Source organism: Trichophyton benhamiae (assembly GCF_000151125.1).
Source record: "Trichophyton benhamiae CBS 112371 chromosome Unknown contig01535.1, whole genome shotgun sequence".
In the NCBI taxonomy this organism is placed as follows: Eukaryota; Fungi; Ascomycota; class Eurotiomycetes; order Onygenales; family Arthrodermataceae; genus Trichophyton; species Trichophyton benhamiae.
In genome coordinates, this window is record NW_003315109.1 from 777,428 (window position 1) to 796,527 (window position 19,100).

The 19,100-nt window shown below is 48.0% G+C and overlaps 5 protein-coding genes across 5 annotated transcripts; 1 reads left to right on the forward strand and 4 right to left on the reverse strand.

The window, feature by feature from the left end:
• Positions 1-48: 48 nt before the first annotated feature.
• Positions 49-1,166, reverse strand: ARB_06586 (uncharacterized protein; the record flags this gene model as incomplete). The annotated part of the gene is made up of 2 exons (XM_003015414.1): positions 49-535; positions 616-1,166. 2 exons carry the CDS (start codon positions 1,164-1,166, stop codon positions 49-51), a joined length of 1,038 nt encoding a protein of 345 aa, XP_003015460.1.
• A 2,191-nt stretch (positions 1,167-3,357) lies between these two features.
• ARB_06587 (uncharacterized protein) lies at positions 3,358-3,708 on the forward strand (the record flags this gene model as incomplete). Its single annotated transcript, XM_003015415.1, has 1 exon — positions 3,358-3,708. One exon carries the CDS (start codon positions 3,358-3,360, stop codon positions 3,706-3,708), a length of 351 nt encoding a protein of 116 aa, XP_003015461.1.
• Positions 3,709-10,323: 6,615 nt separating this feature from the next.
• Positions 10,324-12,528, reverse strand: ARB_06588 (phosphoinositide-specific phospholipase C, putative; the record flags this gene model as incomplete). The annotated part of the gene is made up of 3 exons (XM_003015416.1): positions 10,324-11,354; positions 11,511-12,250; positions 12,377-12,528. The coding sequence occupies 3 exons, from the start codon at positions 12,526-12,528 to the stop codon at positions 10,324-10,326; spliced, it is 1,923 nt and encodes a 640-aa protein (XP_003015462.1).
• A 232-nt stretch (positions 12,529-12,760) lies between these two features.
• On the reverse strand, positions 12,761-13,351 carry ARB_06589 (uncharacterized protein; the record flags this gene model as incomplete). Its single annotated transcript, XM_003015417.1, has 1 exon — positions 12,761-13,351. One exon carries the CDS (start codon positions 13,349-13,351, stop codon positions 12,761-12,763), a length of 591 nt encoding a protein of 196 aa, XP_003015463.1.
• Positions 13,352-16,069: 2,718 nt separating this feature from the next.
• Positions 16,070-18,883, reverse strand: ARB_06590 (uncharacterized protein; the record flags this gene model as incomplete). The annotated part of the gene is made up of 2 exons (XM_003015418.1): positions 16,070-16,419; positions 16,504-18,883. The coding sequence occupies 2 exons, from the start codon at positions 18,881-18,883 to the stop codon at positions 16,070-16,072; spliced, it is 2,730 nt and encodes a 909-aa protein (XP_003015464.1).
• Positions 18,884-19,100: the final 217 nt, after the last annotated feature.

Genomic DNA, 19,100 nt, shown 5'->3' on the forward strand with positions numbered 1-19,100 from the left:
TAAAACGCCCGCTAACGTAACCTCCTTCAATTTCAAAACGCAAACTTCCTAGCAGCCAGAGGATGCTTCAAAACACACTGCCCTGGTCATCCATTCCGGGTTTTCTCCCTGCTCCCTAGGCTTCAGCTCTTTCACTGGACTCATAGCAAGCTCAATCAAGTCGTCTAATGACACCCAGCCCTGTCTTCCATCAACTATAGCATGCGCAATAACCATCTTCCACTCATCCCACCACTTATTTTCTGATTGGACAGCACACACCCTTCTTGGATCATCAGATGTTTCCGAACCTGCCATGTTTGCGTATGGCCATATAGACCGCACCATATCATACCGCTTTGGGTCCTTGAATAGAGATACAATCTGGGTATAGAATGAATTTTTTGTTTTTGGGCCTGGAACGACGACACGGGAATGTGTGGAAGGAAATGAAATCATGACACGGCCTTGATAGTTCAGTGAGGCTATCAATGTCCGTAGTCGGCCCTCTAAGATCTGCGTGTTCCAATTGATCACTTCCCGGGTTAGGATGAAGCTAGAAGACAATTAGCACACGGAGACATGATACGAAATAGGAGTACCTGTTGATTTTCGAAGCAATGCGATCCTACTTACGTTTTGTTAGTAGCCGGGTCTCTGCAAAACCGATCGGCAAACGTAGCAATGTCTCCAACAGCTCCTCCTGGAGAACCGCCAGAGCGATTGCCAACAATCTTCACGTAGTTCCATGATGAAGACGGGCCAGGGGGGCGGACTATTTGGTTCAACATATTTATCCGGATATCAAAATCCAGCTTGCGAACGCCGGTAATATCCCTTACACCGACTATGCGCACCTCTGGCTTAGGCGGCAATGCAGCTTGTTGGACTATAAATCTTGTCAATGCCTCTGGATTGGAGCTGAGCTCTGAAGGCGCCACAGTGATGGTGAGTCCGTCTTTCGATAAGCTTGACCCGGGGATATGATAGTGGGCAAAGTTTACTGGAGGTAGATAGGAATTGGATAGAACGGGACCTCGTGGACTTGATGGTTCCTGGGAGAGAGCAGTCGATGGCTCTGTATAGTCTGGGGGAGCATCCTGCGGAGTCGGTTGAGCACGGGGAGGAACCGGCCGCCGTTGTATTCCAGCAACTGGCAAGGACAAACTGGATCCTGATTTCTCCATGTCTGCAAGATGGACGAGAAAATGGACAGCCTGTGGGCTGAGATTCAAATTGGTTTTTATTCCGCTGTGTGAGACCGTGATATCAGGACATATATACCATCGCCAGCGCTTGTTGCGTCGAGTTGCTTAGCCACAGCTGGCAGAAACGCCTTGGAATATCCCCCACAAGGGGTAAGGCGCAAGAGAGTGAATTGTGCTGCCTTGCTCGAGGGTGACCATTTTCTATACGAACTTGCGGAGCTGGCATCCTTGTTCATATATTAAGTGTTCAAGCCACAATTTGATGTCTTTTTATTTTCTTTTTATTTTCCTTTCTGCGGGTTGCGGCTGAGGCGCTTTGTTTGCACTGTTTGCACTAACTAGTTAGTACAAAACGTTTGGTCAACGTAAGGAGGAGAAAGATGAACATCCTCAACGTCGACAAGCTTGACGGCGATGGCTTCTTCGTCTCCTCCAGAGCCATGTGTGCAGTTGTACGCTGAACTGCTGGCTAATATACGGCAGATCCGCCTTTACGTTACCACTAAAGATGGCGTACGGAACGACTCTCGGCCGCTGGTCACTCTCGATAGCTCGCGCTCTCTCGTGACAGTATCGCATTCCGACAAGACCCTTACGCTTAAGCTCCCTCTGTCTATATCTGCCCAAGCGAGAGAACATCTGGTGGCGGGTCAGGCTACTTCGCACGGTGGAGAGAACGAATACTCCTTTCGCCTCCCGATAGACGAAGCAAGTTCCGCCGTGGGCGTCGCGTCATGTCACGATTATACCTCAATGAGCCCTTGGCCAGCGAAGAGCATGACTGCGCAGACATGCATTTGTTGCCGTGGCTGCACAAATATACTATTTCCTCCAAGGGAGGGCCAAAATGTTGTGTGGAAGGATCTCCCTAGTGCAGACTGGGCCGAAATGATGGACCTATGGCATTGTCATAAGCCTGACCCGATACCTAGCAAAGACGGAGATACGGGCTCTACGAGCCTGAATGGGGATATCAAGGGCTATGGTGCCTCGAACCGGGTTGTTTGCAAGCCTGGAACAGTCTTTGTCAACGTTACTTCGTTTGTTATGACACAAGGTGACTGTCAGGGGGCGAAAATAACGGTAAGAAACTGCCCCTTATACATAGCGGACTTTAAGTACCCCAACAAGCCTTTCGTTCTAGAGGGGGAAAAATATATCAGATCACAGCTACTGTGGCGTGATGACTACATGACCTAGTTTGGATATTACCAGGAGCTTTATTTAATCATTTGGGCAAGAAGAAGGAGATTGGAACGTTCCACTGTGGTCCGATTTCCGATACAATTGCCCTAGATCAACAGGGCCGATATCCTCGGTGTTAACCCTGAGCTTTGAACACCACCCAGAGCTGCAGAGATGAACACTCAAAACAGCACGGGTCGCAAGTAGCGTGTGTTGAACCAATACCATCATCCTCCTTACCTTCACACGTTTCTGGACCTTGTGTCTAGGAATTAGTGACTGGAAAGAGATGGATGATAGTATCGTTGATCGCATCTACTGGTCTCTTGTGTTGTCTGGATGTTCACGCTCACATCACTGGGCAGTACTAAAGGCAGAGGGGTTAAAGATCCGCAGATAACGGCTGTCTAGACGTATTCCATGCATTGAATTCAGCCAGAGTCCCATTGGCCAATTTGAGATACAGTCTAAGATACATACATGAAAGGCAGACCTCGCCCACTGTGGCAAAATTATCCTCTTCATACTGACCAATATATGCACCCCCTGTCGATAGCGGCCGAAAATCTTGCCATCTGGCCCTGTCTTTAATTCTATGAGTTTCTTCTGCTCGTTTGTCTCAGTGGCTAATGTATGATACCTATCAATTATAGAATGCAAAAGGCGATTCCTCTTTCGACCAAGGAACTAATAATTCCTTTTCACCACATTCTGTGCCAAATCTTTGTTGTAAGTCCTGCGGTGCAACCGTTGGCGAAGTGCAAAACTCGCTTCAGGGAGTTGAGCTATTCAAAGCCAGCGTTTCCATATCACACCGAGCAAATCGCGCGGCAGGCACTTGTATCGAGAAGAACTTACTGGAAAATCATCCGCCTGAGTTAATTGTCGGATTTCAGCTGCTTGAATCTGTCGAGCGTTCAGGAACAAGGAGATTTGCAATACACTGTGGTTCCGAGGATAACCAGCAGCATAATGGTCTATTGGTATGATTGTCCTGTCCGAAAACAAGGGGAGATATATATTTAACGACTTTTTCAAGGCATGGGTATTCAACACGGATTTGCGATACTCCTTCAAGGATACCTCCAGCGCCTGCCGCTCTGTCTCTGCCAAGTGTGCAATGAAAGTGTTCTACAAGCATGTGGCCAATGTGCAACCTCTGGTAAACCCAGATCTGGGAATGCCATCTGTCACATCCTTGGAAGAACTACGTCTTCCACTTCACATATATCAATGCATAAAAGCTGTGCTGGAAAAGAGCACTAGACTATTGCCTCCATCGGGTAGAAAGTTTGGGGAATGGGAGATCGGACTCCTTGACCTTGAATCAGCCTGATATGACTCGCACATGATGCAGTTGTCAAGCGCCGATACCTCTCCTGCGATGGGCGGTTTGAGTCGATTCCGCACTCTCAGGTTCAGGTACCTGAGTCTACCAGTCAGCCAGCCTGGCCTCTCTGCCGTCATTTATGCTTTCCCTACCCAGCTGCATGAAGATCCACGACATACCAGGTTCTGTGCCCCAGCATCGACCAATTCTCAACCTTCTGGCATAACTCTATCCTGCAGCTCTCCAACCCCGGTGGCTTGCTGTGTCCCGGCGCTGAGGTTCGAGCTCTGACTCGACTGGCCAACCGCGTGGTAGGATTTCAAGCACATCACCTATCAGCTGAAGGCCTAGGCTGCAGCCTTGGGTATACGAGACTGAACAGCTGAGGGAACTCCAGCCAGCCGAGTAAGGGCTATCATAAAATATTCTGCAGCCACCTCCGCCATCTCTTTCCCTTCAGCAGCATCCTTCAGCCTGCATATTCCGCTAGCTGAGATGTTCTGGGAAAGATATCCGAAGAATCCGAAATGCTGTATCAAGACCCCTCCCGCCAGAAGACTGTAATAAGAAAATCTCAAGGCAAGGTTATGCTGTTTATAGCTCTTGACGGTATAAGGGAGAAGCACAGAGTTGAACCTCACTTCTTGGTGTAGAGTTAACTCCTAGAGTAACGACCATACCCTGTCGAGGAGTATTAGTGACAGATACTCCCAGCCGGGTCAACCTTCCATAAAATATATGAAAGCATTATTATGTCAATATTACTGTCCCAATAGTTAGTTACTCCTGGCTGTCATTTTGTCCTCAACGCGTCAAGCGACACAAAGCATGCTCGCGAAGTCTATTTTTATCCTTTCGTCTGTACACGGCGCTTCGCCTCGTCGCTTATTCGTTTATTCCGACCCCAGCATATGCAAGGAAGACCCCAGCAAAACAACCGCAGCGGCTTTTCGACCGACCAGGCCAGACATCGGCCGTTCGATCTCTCTGCGCAGGCTAGTGCATGGTGTCAGCTTGTCTATCGCTGAAGGATGGGTTCTGCTGGTTTGACAGGCTCCCTCTCGCTTATCTGGACGTTAACTAGTTAGTTATCTAGTTAGTTATTCGCCCGTTAACTGTCACATCAACAGCATATACCTTACTATCCTCCAACACCCCACGTCAGCTGGTGGATGACAGCCTTGGTGTATCCATGAGCTTAACTATCCCTGACCGGGGGTCGATACCCTTGAGGCTGGAAGATGCTGTCTGTCCCCCGGTTGGTTGTCATAGGTTGCCGGACAGTGGACATTTACTATTTGCAGGTTCCAGGGCTGGTGGAGGAGAAGCCACCATTGACAATGTCTGCATACCGAATTTACAATGTAGATGGCGGAGATAACTGAGAAATACAGTCCTTCAAAGTCCATTGAATGCATCCTGCCGTCCTTGAGGAACTAATGCTGAGTGGTACGCTAGCGAACTATCAACATCAACTCCAGCCGAAGTTCTCTAACCGAATCACGAAAATCACGGGCAAACGCTGTCAAAGAAGTGAAAAGAAAGGCTCCATTCAGGACTCCAAGAATATCTCGAAAAAAAAACCCCACAGTAAAAAACAGGTGAAATTGAAAACTGCCAACGCCAGTACCGCCATCTTCCCTGTCAACAGGGAGCGCAGAAGCAACCTCAAGAATCATATTAATCATACATTGATGCAGGTGATGGGTAGGTAGGAATGCCATCCTCTACCCGTGAAATGCAGCACTATCTCCGCCAGGAAAGGGAAGGGAAAAAAAATAAAAGTATTAAAATAGAAAATCCATCCTTTGGGAGCCATGTGTTTTCGCAACCTTCAGCTATCACCCAAAAGCATCAGGATCCAGCAGACTGATCGATATGTCCGAAACGAAAATTTTTATCTTTCTCCCCTTTTTTTGCGCAATTTTCCACACCGAGCTCGAATCGATTGAACGCCATTGGATTGGTATCGACCGGTCGATTCTCGAAACCTTGAAGACCAAGTTGGACGGCATCTGTGAGCTCGAACTCAGTTCTATTCCCGCCGTGAGCTCCATTGCCCATTCTATTCTTCAACCCTGAGGTCAGGGAGCAGCATCTCTTATTGCCCCCTGAACACAAGCGTACCTCACCCTATCAACACGAAGTGCCGCACACATGGCAGTTTTTGCCGGGGATTACCCATGTGTCTTCTCCGTTCGACTTGCAGCTTGGACAGAGTACTCCTGGCATCTAGGGGGGACATCCATCAGCATGCGTTTTCCCTTCAAGATTAGGTGCAAAACAACTTACTGGAGACATGTGGTTTCGAGTCCGGGATTGTGATCGAATGTGACTCTGCTTAGCGGCGTTCCCAACTGGCCTGAGACGAGCGACTGCAACCATTGTGAATGAAGGGCTCCGCTATTTCTCTCTGCAATATAAACAATGTTCCTCCAAAACCCGTGGGTTCACACAGCTCTGGTTGTTGTGCTCGTCGCTTCCTCGTTCTTCGTCTTTCTCCCTTGGGTATGTGTTATGAGTGGAATGAATGCCGATAGGCAGATGTCTTTATATACCGAAGTCGTCCTCTTTAAGATTCAGGAGGGGGGAAAGGAGAAGGTCGGCGCAATGTGACAAGGAAAGCTTTCAATTGGTGTTATGGCAGCCGTGAGGAAGAAATATTTTTTGGATGGACTGCTGTTCTTTTTCTTGTGTTGTTTGACGGGGGAGGCTGCGTTTAGAATCTCTCTTTTTTTTTCTGAGGAGATATATATATTGGTCGGTTGGAAATTTTTTGCCTTCGTCAAAGAAACAACGGTGCCTCTAGAGAGCGGAGGCAGACGAGCTTTATATCTGTGATACCCACCAATTTCCCCAAGTTCGCGGTATGTACTATTTATCCTCTGCAAGACTCCACGATCGGCGCTACCAACAAGGGGACCAAATGGGTATTGATACATTTGCCGACATGCACAAGGTTAAATTTGCGATGTGATGTCAGAAAGCTGGTTTAGCTCGGGCGAGGGTCCCCAACATTGCAGCTATCCAATCTATTGGATATCCCTATCTCCCAGACAGGCGGAGCGAATCGCGATTCTTCACCCTTTTTTTCTTCTTTAAAAACATTATTCAAGCTAAGTACGGAGTATGTCCAGCACTGGCCGTTGTTCCTTTTTCCTTTTTTACATCAAGCCTGAAAAAAAAAAAGAAAAAGAAAGAAAATGAAAAATATAACAATTTCACACTCTCGCCGGGGTTGTTTCCCACCCCCCTTGATCTTCGGCTGCGCTTCTTCTACGGAGATGGGAGATACATCAGGAATACAGGAATACCTTCATACAGATGAGTTGTCATAAACTACCCCCCTCAATCCTCCCCCAAATCTAATTTCAGGCCGCCACGAAACCCACTGGAGGGAGACAGATATTCTCCCTAGCGTCGACGCCCTGTGGATTCAGATGGCTGATGGTGAAAAAATAATTAGAATTCCCCAAAAAAAAAACAGATGCTCCAAACTATCAAGTCTGTCAGCAGAATTTCAGGGCCAAAAGAGCCAATCCTGGCCCTGTGGGGCTTTCATCCTGGATATGCTTCTCTCCCCTGTACAGAGTATGCCGTACTATTACTGCCCGTTCGCCTCTTGGTCTCGTTCAATCTGTCCTTTTTCGCTCTCTTGCTCGCTGGCTAGCAAAAGCCAAGCTCTAACTCCAAGTGCGAGTTCGAGTCGCGCCCCTCATGCGGTCCACCGCCGTCCGCGGTGAATTTGGCGGGCTTCCCCCACGAGTACCAAACCGTTCAAAAGCAGGATGACGACACCCTACGGTTGTTTCAGTCACCTGAGATGTCTATCGACACTCATCCGGGACCTGTCGACCGTTGAGGACCATATCCAAAGCGAGTTCGAGCATACGAGGTGCTGTCAGGTTAAAATGGTTTCGAATCCACGAATGAAACCAGCCTAAAATGACACTATCCACGATTCTCGCCTTCGTCACATTTTCCTTACCCTGGGCCCTTCTCCTATGTTCCAGATTTTTTTTCTGGAGTCAAGGATGCGTACGGGAAGTATCCAACCAGCTCGGCTCCTTTGTTTGCTGCTAAGCTTGCACCTTAAGCCCAAAATGACATTAATTATGACACACGGAAACTCTGGGTTTCTCTATGTTGAATAACGCTCACGCAGGCCCTCTGCACCTTGATCGGTCAATAATGATGGCCCACAGCTAGTACGACCTCACATGGGGCAATCCACCAGTTACAATCGCTAGCGGCTAACGGCCGACCGCATAATGACGAGGGTGGCACGAGCGAAATGTGACAGCTCGAGTCAGGGATTGCCAAAACCCTGCATCATAGCCTACATCTTAAACATTCTCAGGAAAAAAAAAAAAAAAAAAAGAGAGAGAGAGAGAGAGAGAGAGAGAGACAGAAACAGAATGAGAGATGCAACCAATTTGATACGGCGGCATTCTTCGGACCCCAGCAACAGAAGTATATATTACCCAAATAAGGCATCTGGATCAACCCCCTTCCTTTCAAGCGAAAAGACATCCCTATGGGGTTTACGCAAGTGTGACCTCTGGACACGGAGTACCATCCCGCAGTCAAGTCCGAGGGACGGTCAGGTAGGAATCTCCCCACATAGCTGCGTCGCCACTCTTTGAAATAAGTATATCTCACATCGATATATAGAATGACTATTTACGGCGTAAGGGAGTACCGGAGCGCGTACAGGATAAGGCCTGCCTGGCGGTACGGTTATGTACACACATCGAGGGAATGCATGTATGAGCAAGTCGAACTCTTTCAATTTGAACGAAGCACCCTTATTGGACTTCTCTCGATGGACACTCCATGATGAACCACATTCTCTTGTTATTTGTTTTTCCTTGGTCTCCCTCTACAAAAGCACAGTCTTTGATGATAACTCTAGTCGAGCGGCGCAGCATCACATCCAAAGAAAAACCTTACAGGTACGGCCAAGAAAGGTCCCCAAGGTCCCAAAGGATTTGACAAATAAGTTTTTTGTATTTTACCTCTGTGGCCCTTTGCCTTCCCCGAGTACCGTCGCTTTGGGGAGCGGATCTCTGCTTGAAAAAAGGTTCCTTTGCATTAGCCAGACCGACATGTTACCCGTACCATGTACCTTTACCATTAAATGCGCCCCTATCATTTATCCATGGCAAAGGGCCAAGAGATCGATGGATTTAAGCTATTCTAGCCTTCTTTCTTCGTCTTCTTTTATACGGGAAAAGGGGGGGGGGGAGATCAAATGCGACGTTTCGTCGACAAACGAGGTACCATCTTTCCGTCAACTATCGACATGGAAGCTGATACTCCATACGGTTCATGCAATGAATCGACATGGTGCACACTTGGCGGCTAGTGGTGGCTTGAAACAATATGGGATGCATGTCCTTTTCCATGCCGCCGTATAAATGGAGCCCGACCTGGCCGTATACCCCGGCCCTACCATGGTCTACCTGGATAGCTGAAAGCTTGGGAGAAACCAAAACTCGTAATGTCCGGCGTGCTTCTGTCCGTTGACGGCCTGACCCTGGCTGCTATTTTTTTTTTTTTTTTTCTTGACTTTGTGAAGCACACAAAACAGTGTAGGGATACGCCTGTCTGGGTGCCGAGTCTTCATGTATACGATCTTACAGGGCAGAGTTGTATCCACCTTTGGATCAACCACTGCAGCGGAACCTGAAATTAGAATTGACGCATTCCTATTTCAACATTATTTACTGTACGGAGTACGGAGCCTAGGTATGCACTACTGCTGGTCATATGCAACTCGACATATATTCTCATGTATATGTACGGCACTCTCGGAAACAACAAGTGCCTGAACTATCCAGCTGCTATAAAGGATATACTGAGTATATCGGCTCCATTTAATATAGTTACCACGAAAATGCGGTATGTCGCCGTCAAAAAAAGCGCTGGGCAGCGAACTTTGTCAACAGTCGCGACCTCCCTCCTTTCCTCTCTTTTTTTTACTCGAAATTCTCGGCAGACTAGAACCAAACTCCGACGCACTATGTGAGCCAGCAGGCTTTTACTGGCCAGTCCTTCAGGTACTCCGTAGGAAAGAGTCCGTAGTCGAGATAGGAGCCCGAATCGAGGAAATCCTTTACTCTTCGCGCTTCGATATCCGAACCAGAAGTATTCCATCGGTTGGTTTCCCATTGGTATCACATAACCGAATGAACCGGAAACCTTGACGTAGGCGATCTAGCCTTATACAAGCCCATGCAAGCAAATCGTCAATACCGATTTCATCGTCTTTAATTTTGAACCTGCCAAGGAATATCGGTCAGCGGGGGTGTCCTTAGTCAGTGACGAAACTGTCTGATGAACGATTAAGGAGTGGATTAAAGCAGAAAGGAAAGGAAGAACAATGGGTGGAGTGGGGGTTGCCGGTGGCTTTGCGGAGGGAACGGGGACAGCAGATTCAACGCGTTTGATAGCCGTCTGGTTCGTTTACTCCCAGCCCAAAGAGGAAAGTAAGTGAGAAAGGATGGAGGGATAGAATCGTTTTGCTTCTGTCGCAGGCACATCACTGCGGCTTTTTTCCTTTTCCCCTTTTCTTTTTTCTATGTCTTTTGGGTACGGCTCAGGGTGTCGGGTAAATTGCTACTCCGTCCCCTCTCCAAGTTGGGACAGTAAACTCTTGCCCGCACGCCGTACTCTAGACATCCCTACGAGGGCGTATGTAGGAGTCACCAGGTGATTCCGCCATGAAAAAGGAATCACATTGGCATGTGGAGACGTCGAACATATCAGCACCCATCCACACCTCCTAACGATGCGGCGCTGGTTGTGATATGCAGGTCGGATGGAAAAGGGGGTGATTGGCTGGGCTTTCACTAACCTGACAAAAGAGAGCTCTTCAAGAATCCCAGGAGCGCTTGGGAATTGGAGGATTTGGCCTCCAAAGTCCGGATCGGCGCCGCTGCAAGTTTTAGTTCGACATTTGTAGTTGGGGTCACTGCTGTCATAATCCTTGCTGGTAGCATGGATGCTGTCCTTGGGTCGTTCAACATGCAAATGACAGGCTACATATGGATGGAAACTTTTGGGATTTGACTTCCCATCCCCCGCCATTATGTTCTGTCCTGCATAGATTTCAATAGACAAATTCACATTGCGTCGAACACTCGTACTTGCCTGCACACTCTTAGGACCCCCGTCGTTGACGGCGGCCGCCAGCTGCTCCTGCGGCGATGAGCTTGTCGAACTGCTGCGAGCAGCCGATCCACGATACTCCGAGGGTTTCAGCACCCATCCCCCACTTCCTGCGAACATCCCTTTGTTCAGCATCATTCCTTTGTCGCAACTTTGCCAGTTGAGAGCAACAACTTGAATGCCTTGACGCCAGGCAAAAGATGGGTCTAAATTCGAGGAATCTACTCGCATTCCTGAGGGATAAGTTCGCATCATAAATTCTTTGTTGTGATCGAATAATGCTTGACGTTCCTTTTCGTGTGCAGCTTTCACTGCGGCCTCTGAGAGCGAGAATATATGATGTGGAATCTTCGCTTCTGTGAGAACGTACAAGTTAATACTCAGTATCCGTAGATTATACTCCGTAGGGAATGTATCACTTTCTTGCTCGGAACAAGAGTAATCTTTTTCTTGGACACAGCAACCAACGAGTTCAGTCTCTTTCACGTCCTCAAGTTACAGGCCAACACAAGCCAATGGCTCTCTCTTTTGTTTTTCGGGGGTCATTTTAAACTGGTCTGGCAAAATGGCCAATGCACCAGGTACGGGGAACGGCAACGGGAGGTGGGCTAAAATTAAACTAGAATGCGGCTTACCAGGTTGAGCAAAGTTATGAAAAGTATAACCGCGCGTGAATATTCCGAGTCGGCTAAGGGACTGAATGATCTTTTGAGGCTTTGTTTTCGTCGACGTCGATCCAGCTACGGCCTTATTCTGAGCTCCATCACCGTCTCCGCCCACAGTCTGAAGGTCAATAACCTCGATGGACCCTTCGGCAGGCGGGGTATCGTCTTTATCGGGAGATACCCATTTCACCTTTATCAGGATTTTATTCCTCAGGGAGCCTGGGTTAGAAAGATGGTCTAAGTCTCCATTGGCAATCTGGGCATCCATTTCAGGGGTGAGCTCCACAAGAAGCCCTTTCCATGCTTCAGTCATGATATCAACCATAACCTCTTGCTGTTCATGGGAAGCATGAACCTCCAGGCTGACGATCACTGGCAGGTCGCTAGTTACAAATGCATTATCACGGATTGTGTAACATACATCACGGAATGATACTTCTTTAGTTAGTGTATGACCGTGAAATACTCGGGGTTCACAGCGTATTGCATCTGTTGCCGGGGCCTTAGCAGGCACAGGATCAGGTGTGCTTTTGGTGCCGAGTTTACCAAAGCGATCTGAAAGAGATGACAAGCTGAACAGGCCAGCGCTCTCCTTTTGAGCTTTTTCGTGTCTTTTCTTGTGCATCTTTTTGTGATCATCTTCTGGATTGTCTTCTGATTCGGAGCTCGATTGGTCCAGTACACCGTCCCAGACGTCAATCTCAAGACATCTACAACCGCCAAGTAGAACCTAATGGGTAGTTAGCATCGTCAGTGCAATATTGGGGTTCTTGTTTTGCAGCAGAGCAAAACAGCCTAAATAGGCAAATCCGAATCAAGAGGAGAAGCAAGCGTACATGAGCATCCGGGTCAACCTATAGGCCGGGATTGAAAATTGAACGTAAGGGAAGAGAAAGTCAAGGAGAGGGACAAGTGCAGAAGAGGGGGTAAAACTAGCCAATATGCGTGCTGAAAAAAAGAGAGAGCAAAAGAAAAAGAAAAGCTGCATTGATCACCGGATTTTGATCTTCAGCCCATTACAGTCACTAGTGGGCGTGGAAGTCCGAAGCAGATACAAGTCCATACAACTGCGAACTTTAGCCTTTTTTTTATGGCTCAAGATCGTATTATGCGAGAAATACACTCCCTGTTGGCTGGCTCCTGATGACGGGCAGAACATTCCATGCTGAAGATTCCCGTCTGCGAGCGCGCACACACACACACCTCACCCCAGACGGGTATCAAATGGGGAGGCGGATCGACAGCATGGACCATGTTGAGGCGTTATAAATGCCCAAGAAGAAAAATAAAATAAAATAAAGGAGTTGGTGGTTAGGAGAGGAACAGTAGAAGGAAGGGGAGGGGAGGGGCGAAAAGAAATCATTAAAGCAGATCCAGCCACATACATTCTTATATACTTCTGTACTTGACTCACTGTATAGCTGATTGCCAGTCAAGTAGGTGTTATGGCTTGAATTAATGAAATAATTGGGCATGGGAAACGACAGGTCCTCTTCGTAGGCCTGTGTGTCTGAAAACTGCGGCATTGCTGAGGCAGTTGACATGTAATCCAGGAAGCTTGAGAAGCTGTCGAGAACGCCATGCTGCTGGCCACCGCGAGGCTGGTCAGCTTTGAAATGCTGGTCCTTTTGGATATTCTGCAAGAAATGAGCAGAGGCAGAGAGGGTTGCACCGTCCGGTCCCGTAGGCGTCTGTCCCTGTGACTGCAGCGACTCGTAGATGTGCCTCAGATGGTCCATCACGGCAGGATTAAAAGAGTCGACTTTGTACGTCGACGGCGCTGCTGGAGCGGACATCGTTGGAGATGCCATTTTGGGCACAGGCAAGCTGTTTGTAAAGGCCCTCGCGGCGGAGCTGGGCAGCGGTCCTCTCTGCCAGGCTAAAATGCGCTTCTAAGGAGCTTCTCCTGCTTCTAGATAGCACGCAGTTTGATATCGAGCTCCCAAGGGCGATTGCGATGTCTGGTCCTGTTTGTTTATTGTGGTGGTGAGAAGGGATGAAGTTGACTGAGGTTGGCGCTGACGCTGACGAAGTTCCGGCCTTAAGTGGGAACCTGCGGGTTTCATTGGCTTCTTCCGTTCTTCCACCAACCAACAAACACCATCTAACTACAGGTACTGCTGCTGTCACTGCTACAGTGTACTCCGTACCATTAACTACAACGGACAGTGAGTAGGTGAGTCGTTGTTTGTCCAGGACGGGCCCAGTTGCTAACATCTGCTGCCAGGACCCTCTATCCCGCCTGGCTTTCAGGAGGTGGGCGCAGGCCGCCTTGGAATGCTCCCGAACGTCCCGGAGGAGGACCCCCGTATTGAGAGCCTTCAGCTTCAGAGATGGCCTGCCTGGGGCTAAGTGGTGGCCTCTACTTCCGCGTTGATTGACTGGCTGCTTGACCCTGGTGTCCGAGGAGAACTGGGCCTGGAAAATCAGCCAAGCTCAGCCCGTTCATCTCTTAACGATATGTATATGTTTGGCTTTGGCGGTGCGATTTTCCCCGGGCTGGCTGCAGTCTCTAGGATTTCCTGCGGCACGGCGGCGAGATAGAATGAGAGCGAGCCGTCTGTTTGCCCTTTCAAACCAAAAACCCGTGGATTAATATTTGCCAGCACTGGAGTGAAAGTAACGGGAGATGAACCATGAACCCTGGACATGTTTTCCCTTGGGCATAAACATGTCGGGCCGCCTTGATGAAATTGGCTTGCCTTGCTTGTTACATGCACGGAATCCAGCCGCCCGGATATCTCTGAGGTCCATGTGAACGTGTGAGACACGGCTGAGAATATCAGTCGCATCCTGCGCCGCGCCTGAAGATCGAAATAACCTCAGCCTGAGGTGAGTGTGCCAATTCCCATGCAGCGGACGAGCGGTATTTGGGACCGGCAATACTGCAAGCAGGTGTTTGAGAGAGGGCTGCCTTCAAGGCGTGTCTTGTTTACCTCTTCTATTTTCCAGTTACATACGAAGTATACATACAAAGTGTCCAAGCCCGAGTTCTTTGGAGGCAATTTTCATCGGGGTTTGATCTACCCTCCCGCTCATGCATAGCCTTTGTTTGAAGAGTTTTTCATTGGCGTACTTCCCCACTGCGGACCATGCTGATGAGGATGTCTTCAAATGCTCCTGCAATTCTTGCATCATGCAATTACATGTTAACCAAAAAGGATACACGCAGCAACGTCAGTGTTCCCCTCTGACACGCTCACTTCCGCGTCCTATTTCTGTCATTTTAGCCGAAGATGCGTTTTGCAGCCCCGGTTTGCTATTCGTCCAATTTCTCTCGTGCGTGGAAGAGGAGGTCACACCCGACCTCTACATGGCTGATCTCGAGCCCCCGCACTAGCTACCTCGCGGGGTTGGTTCGGGCCGCAGCAGTTAGAGCTGTGAGTGAGGATCCTTTTGAAATTTGACCCTGTATGGAGCGACCAACCGCAGGAATTGGCGCAGAGTCAGAGCTTAGAATGTAAACAAAAAAAAGGGGATCAACGGGTATCCTGCTGTCCCGCCCATCCAACATTTCCAGCTCTCTCCCTCCATTTTTTTCAATATCGAAATAATTGTTTCCTTGCTGCTAAGCAAAAGACCCGCTTAGCGCCTCCTTTTCCTTCTCCTTGAAGCACTGGAGGCAGTTGACCTGGCTATCGTTTATGATACCTCGGAAAGAGTTCCTCTGTCCAGTTGCACGGAGCACCAAAAAAGAAATCAATTATCACAACGCTAAACATTTATTTCAAACAGGGCTGATTACTCACAACGGCCTCTTGCCGTTCACTCCAACGTGGTTCGGCCTAATTTCGGCTCTGCATTAGCTATTGCGATCAGACAATCGCAGTTTAGCCCAAAGCCTTACTTGCGCCATTCTCAGGACTTTTTCCACCCCTTACCATCGTGCGGAACAAAACCGCTTCTTTGGGTAATCCGGCGTAGCTTGAGCTGCACGGAAGGGCAGAAGATCAAAAGTGTATCCGAGTTTTCGTCCAAGCGTTAAAACGCCCGCCCATACTTCATGGTGAGCTAGGAGCCGCTATTGGCGTCGACAGCAGGTCAAGTGATACTTGATAACTGTGTTGAGCAATTCCTCAAAACGTCATTGTTGCTGAGATGGCTGTTCAGGCTTGCCGCCCAGCCAAACCCAGAAACGAAAGACGGATCAAAATCTCAAAAGAGTTCTATAGGGCAGGAAAGAAAGGTGAGACTTCAATATCATTGTGCAGTAGCTTATCCATCTATGGGGCCCGCGCTTGCTTTATAAATGATTCTGGCGTATCATGTTACAGGGATATACACACCGAAAGAAAAAAAAAATATATCTCGAGAACGCCGGAGAAAGAAAATATAGTTAGTCACAAGAAGAGTGGTGAACAAAGAGACCAGAGGTTGCGCAACGGAGATATCAAAATACCTCATTCTGAGGAAACGCATCTGGCAACTCTAACTATCGATGCAATAGTCGACGTATCACACGTTTAATTATTGTTGGCTTAGGGTCACGAAGTCTCACCCATTCACCGTTAAATGCATTAACCAGCCAGTCAGAAAGACCTAATGGGTAGAAAATTAGAATAAAACGAAAAAAAGCCATGGCCGAGGAAGCTCAGGTTAAAATACTTACGTTGATGAACCATTTTATAGGCATGGTGGAAGTAGATTCCATGATTTGAATCTGGGAATACGTGCATATCATAGTTGTGTACGCCCAGGATGTCCAGTTTATCCAGTAGCGTGAGAGTGTTCTGGAAGTGGACATTGTCATCTGCTGAACCGTGCATTATCAAGAATCGAGTATTCTGTGATAAATTTGTGGCATTTGATATGGATGCGTTCTCATATCCACCTTCGTTGTTCTGTGGCATGTGCATGTAACGTTCGGTATATACAGAGTCTATCAGGAGGGTTGGTTAGATTTTTTTTTGGAACGTAGCAGATTGAGAACAATACTGCGTCATGATTCGATAGAGAATCTTACCATAATAACGCCAGTTAGTTACTGGCGCAACTGCCATCCCATACTGGAACGTTTCCCCAGCATCTTGCTCCAGAGTTTTCAATGTCATAAATCCGCCGTAACTCCATCCCCAAATGGCCATTCGGGTCTTATCAACATACGGTTTTTTACCCCAGGCCTTTGCTGCTTGAATTTGGTCGTGGGATTCATAGTGTCCAAGATTGCGTCGTACAATACATTTGAACTTGCGCCCATTAAACCCAGTACCTCTACCATCGACAGTGACGACGATATAGCCCAAGCTGGAAGCAACATAGGTCTGGAAATTGACGAGGAACTTTTTGTTAACTGTTTGAGACCCAGGGCCGCCGTAAAGTTGGAATAAGACGGGGTATTTCTTTGTTTCATCGAAGTTTGGTGGTCGGCGTTCAACCACAGGCAGTTCGAACCCATCAACATTGATTGTTGAATAGTGCAGTGACGGGAGGGAGAACTCATTGGATAATTTAGCCAGCTTCTTGTTTTCCTCGAGAATTTCGATATAATTGTCCGCATTGCTTGGGGAGCTGATGAGCTTCTGCCATGGGATTTGAGGTCCCTGGTATTTCAAAAGCATATATCCAGCTCCATGTGAAAATGAGACATCATAGTATGCCGATTTGTCGGAGTCCTTTAGCATCTGAAGCTCTGAGCCATCAAGTTTGACACTGTATACATGTCTATCAATGGGGCTTTCCTTTGTAGCAACAAAGTAGACAACGTTGTTCTTCAGGTCAACGCCAGAAGGAGCGGCAACGACCTCCCATTTTCCAGTCGTAAGCATCTTTGGCTTGGGATTCTCCAATGGGGTGAAATACGCTAGGTGGATATACCCTTCATGTATAACAGTATCAATATACCCATCATCGGGTCGGCCAGCAGAAGGATCAGCCGGTATGTATGTTGTGGTGTGTGAAGGCTCAACCCATCCACCATCGATTTCGTCGATATTATCGGATCGAACGATTTTACCCTCTCGCTTATTGGCATCAATGACAGCCACTTTGACGATATAACTTTCACGATTCGTTTCTCGCACCAAAACCTTCCCTTTGGAACCTGGGATGACTTCAACAATGAGTCTATCATCATCCTTCAAGGTATCCTTGACATCAACCGAGAAGCTCTCTTCACGCTCAACATCGTAGAATTGGAGATTGACGGTGGGATTAGGGGCACCTGCTTTAGGGTATTTAATTTGTTGGACGTATGGGTACGATTCCTCATTTGGTTTGGGGGAATAGCCGGGAGGACTCGAGAGATAGAAGTCTATGGGGAATTCTGGTACCAGAGTCTCGTTCGTACGGAGGTACGATATATACTTTCCATCCAGAGACCACCAAGTAGCACAGTTTCCTTCAAACACTTCCTCTTCGTATACCCAATCAGGGATACCGTAAAATAGATTCGTTCCACCATCTGTTGTTATAGCCTTGACAGACTTTGAGGTGAGGTTTCTGATGTATAGATTATTGTCTCTTGTAAATGCCACAGCATCCGAAGTGGGAGACCAAGTCGCAAGCTGTATTCTCCCGTTGGGAGCGTCAGGGTCAAGAGGCTGGGCTGTCTGGGTCTCAACATCGAACAACCAGTATAGTCCAGTAAAAGAGTGTCTCCAGTTCTTCTTTTCTCGTGTCATAGCAAGCACCGTCTTCAGATCCGGCGATGGCCAAACTTTTTCAGGGCTAATACGTTCATCATTGACAAAGAATACCGACTCCTTCATCAGGACAATTGAATTGTTGTTTGATTGCGTGCCATGGATATTTCGGACATCTTCGACGTGTAGGTATGGACCTGTCCCCCCCTCACTCTTCTGCAATAGTAAACCATCTTCTCCTTTCGCCCCAGTAATCCAAGATATGGTATGTTCAGCAGGCGACCACACACCCCCTATAGCATCATCAAGTGGAATCTTTTTGCCAGTTGCAGGGATCCCAGGCTTTGTAACATCGCCTTCTGGGCTGTTGGAACCTGAATGTGGGCTAGTACTTGTCTTATTTCCTGGGGATGTAACGAAGAACAGGAAGGCAACGGCCCAGCCTCCAACACAAAGAGCCACCAGCAGCCAGAATACTATTAATGTTCTCCTCTGGTTACTCTTCCCGTTTGATGGGATATAGTTGTCTTCTTCCCAGTCTTCTTCGAGATCGTCGCGGTATTTCTCTGCGTAGTTGCCTTGGGCACGGCCGTTGTGATTATGAGCTGGTTTAGAGGGTTCCGTAGTCGCGTGGCTTGCCCCTTCGACGAGAGTAAGGGATATAGAGGCCGTTGAAGACGAATCGATCGAGTCTCGAGCACGGGATTCAGGAGCGGTAAGGGGCATAGCCTCCTCGTCGTTGATACGGCTGCCGACTCTCATCCTGTCCAGCTTCTCTAGCACCTTCACGCGGACTCTAATTAACTAGTTAAGTGAAGATCAGCACAAAGCGATCGTTAAAAGCTACCCAGAGACTGGGATCATATCTCCAGGTCTTCCCCTTCACTTCAACCACGACGATGGGTATTATTGGCAATGTTTTTCAGATTTCGAGGCTGCTGCGCTTTGTCGTACAATAATGAGCCTCCTGATCGAGCTT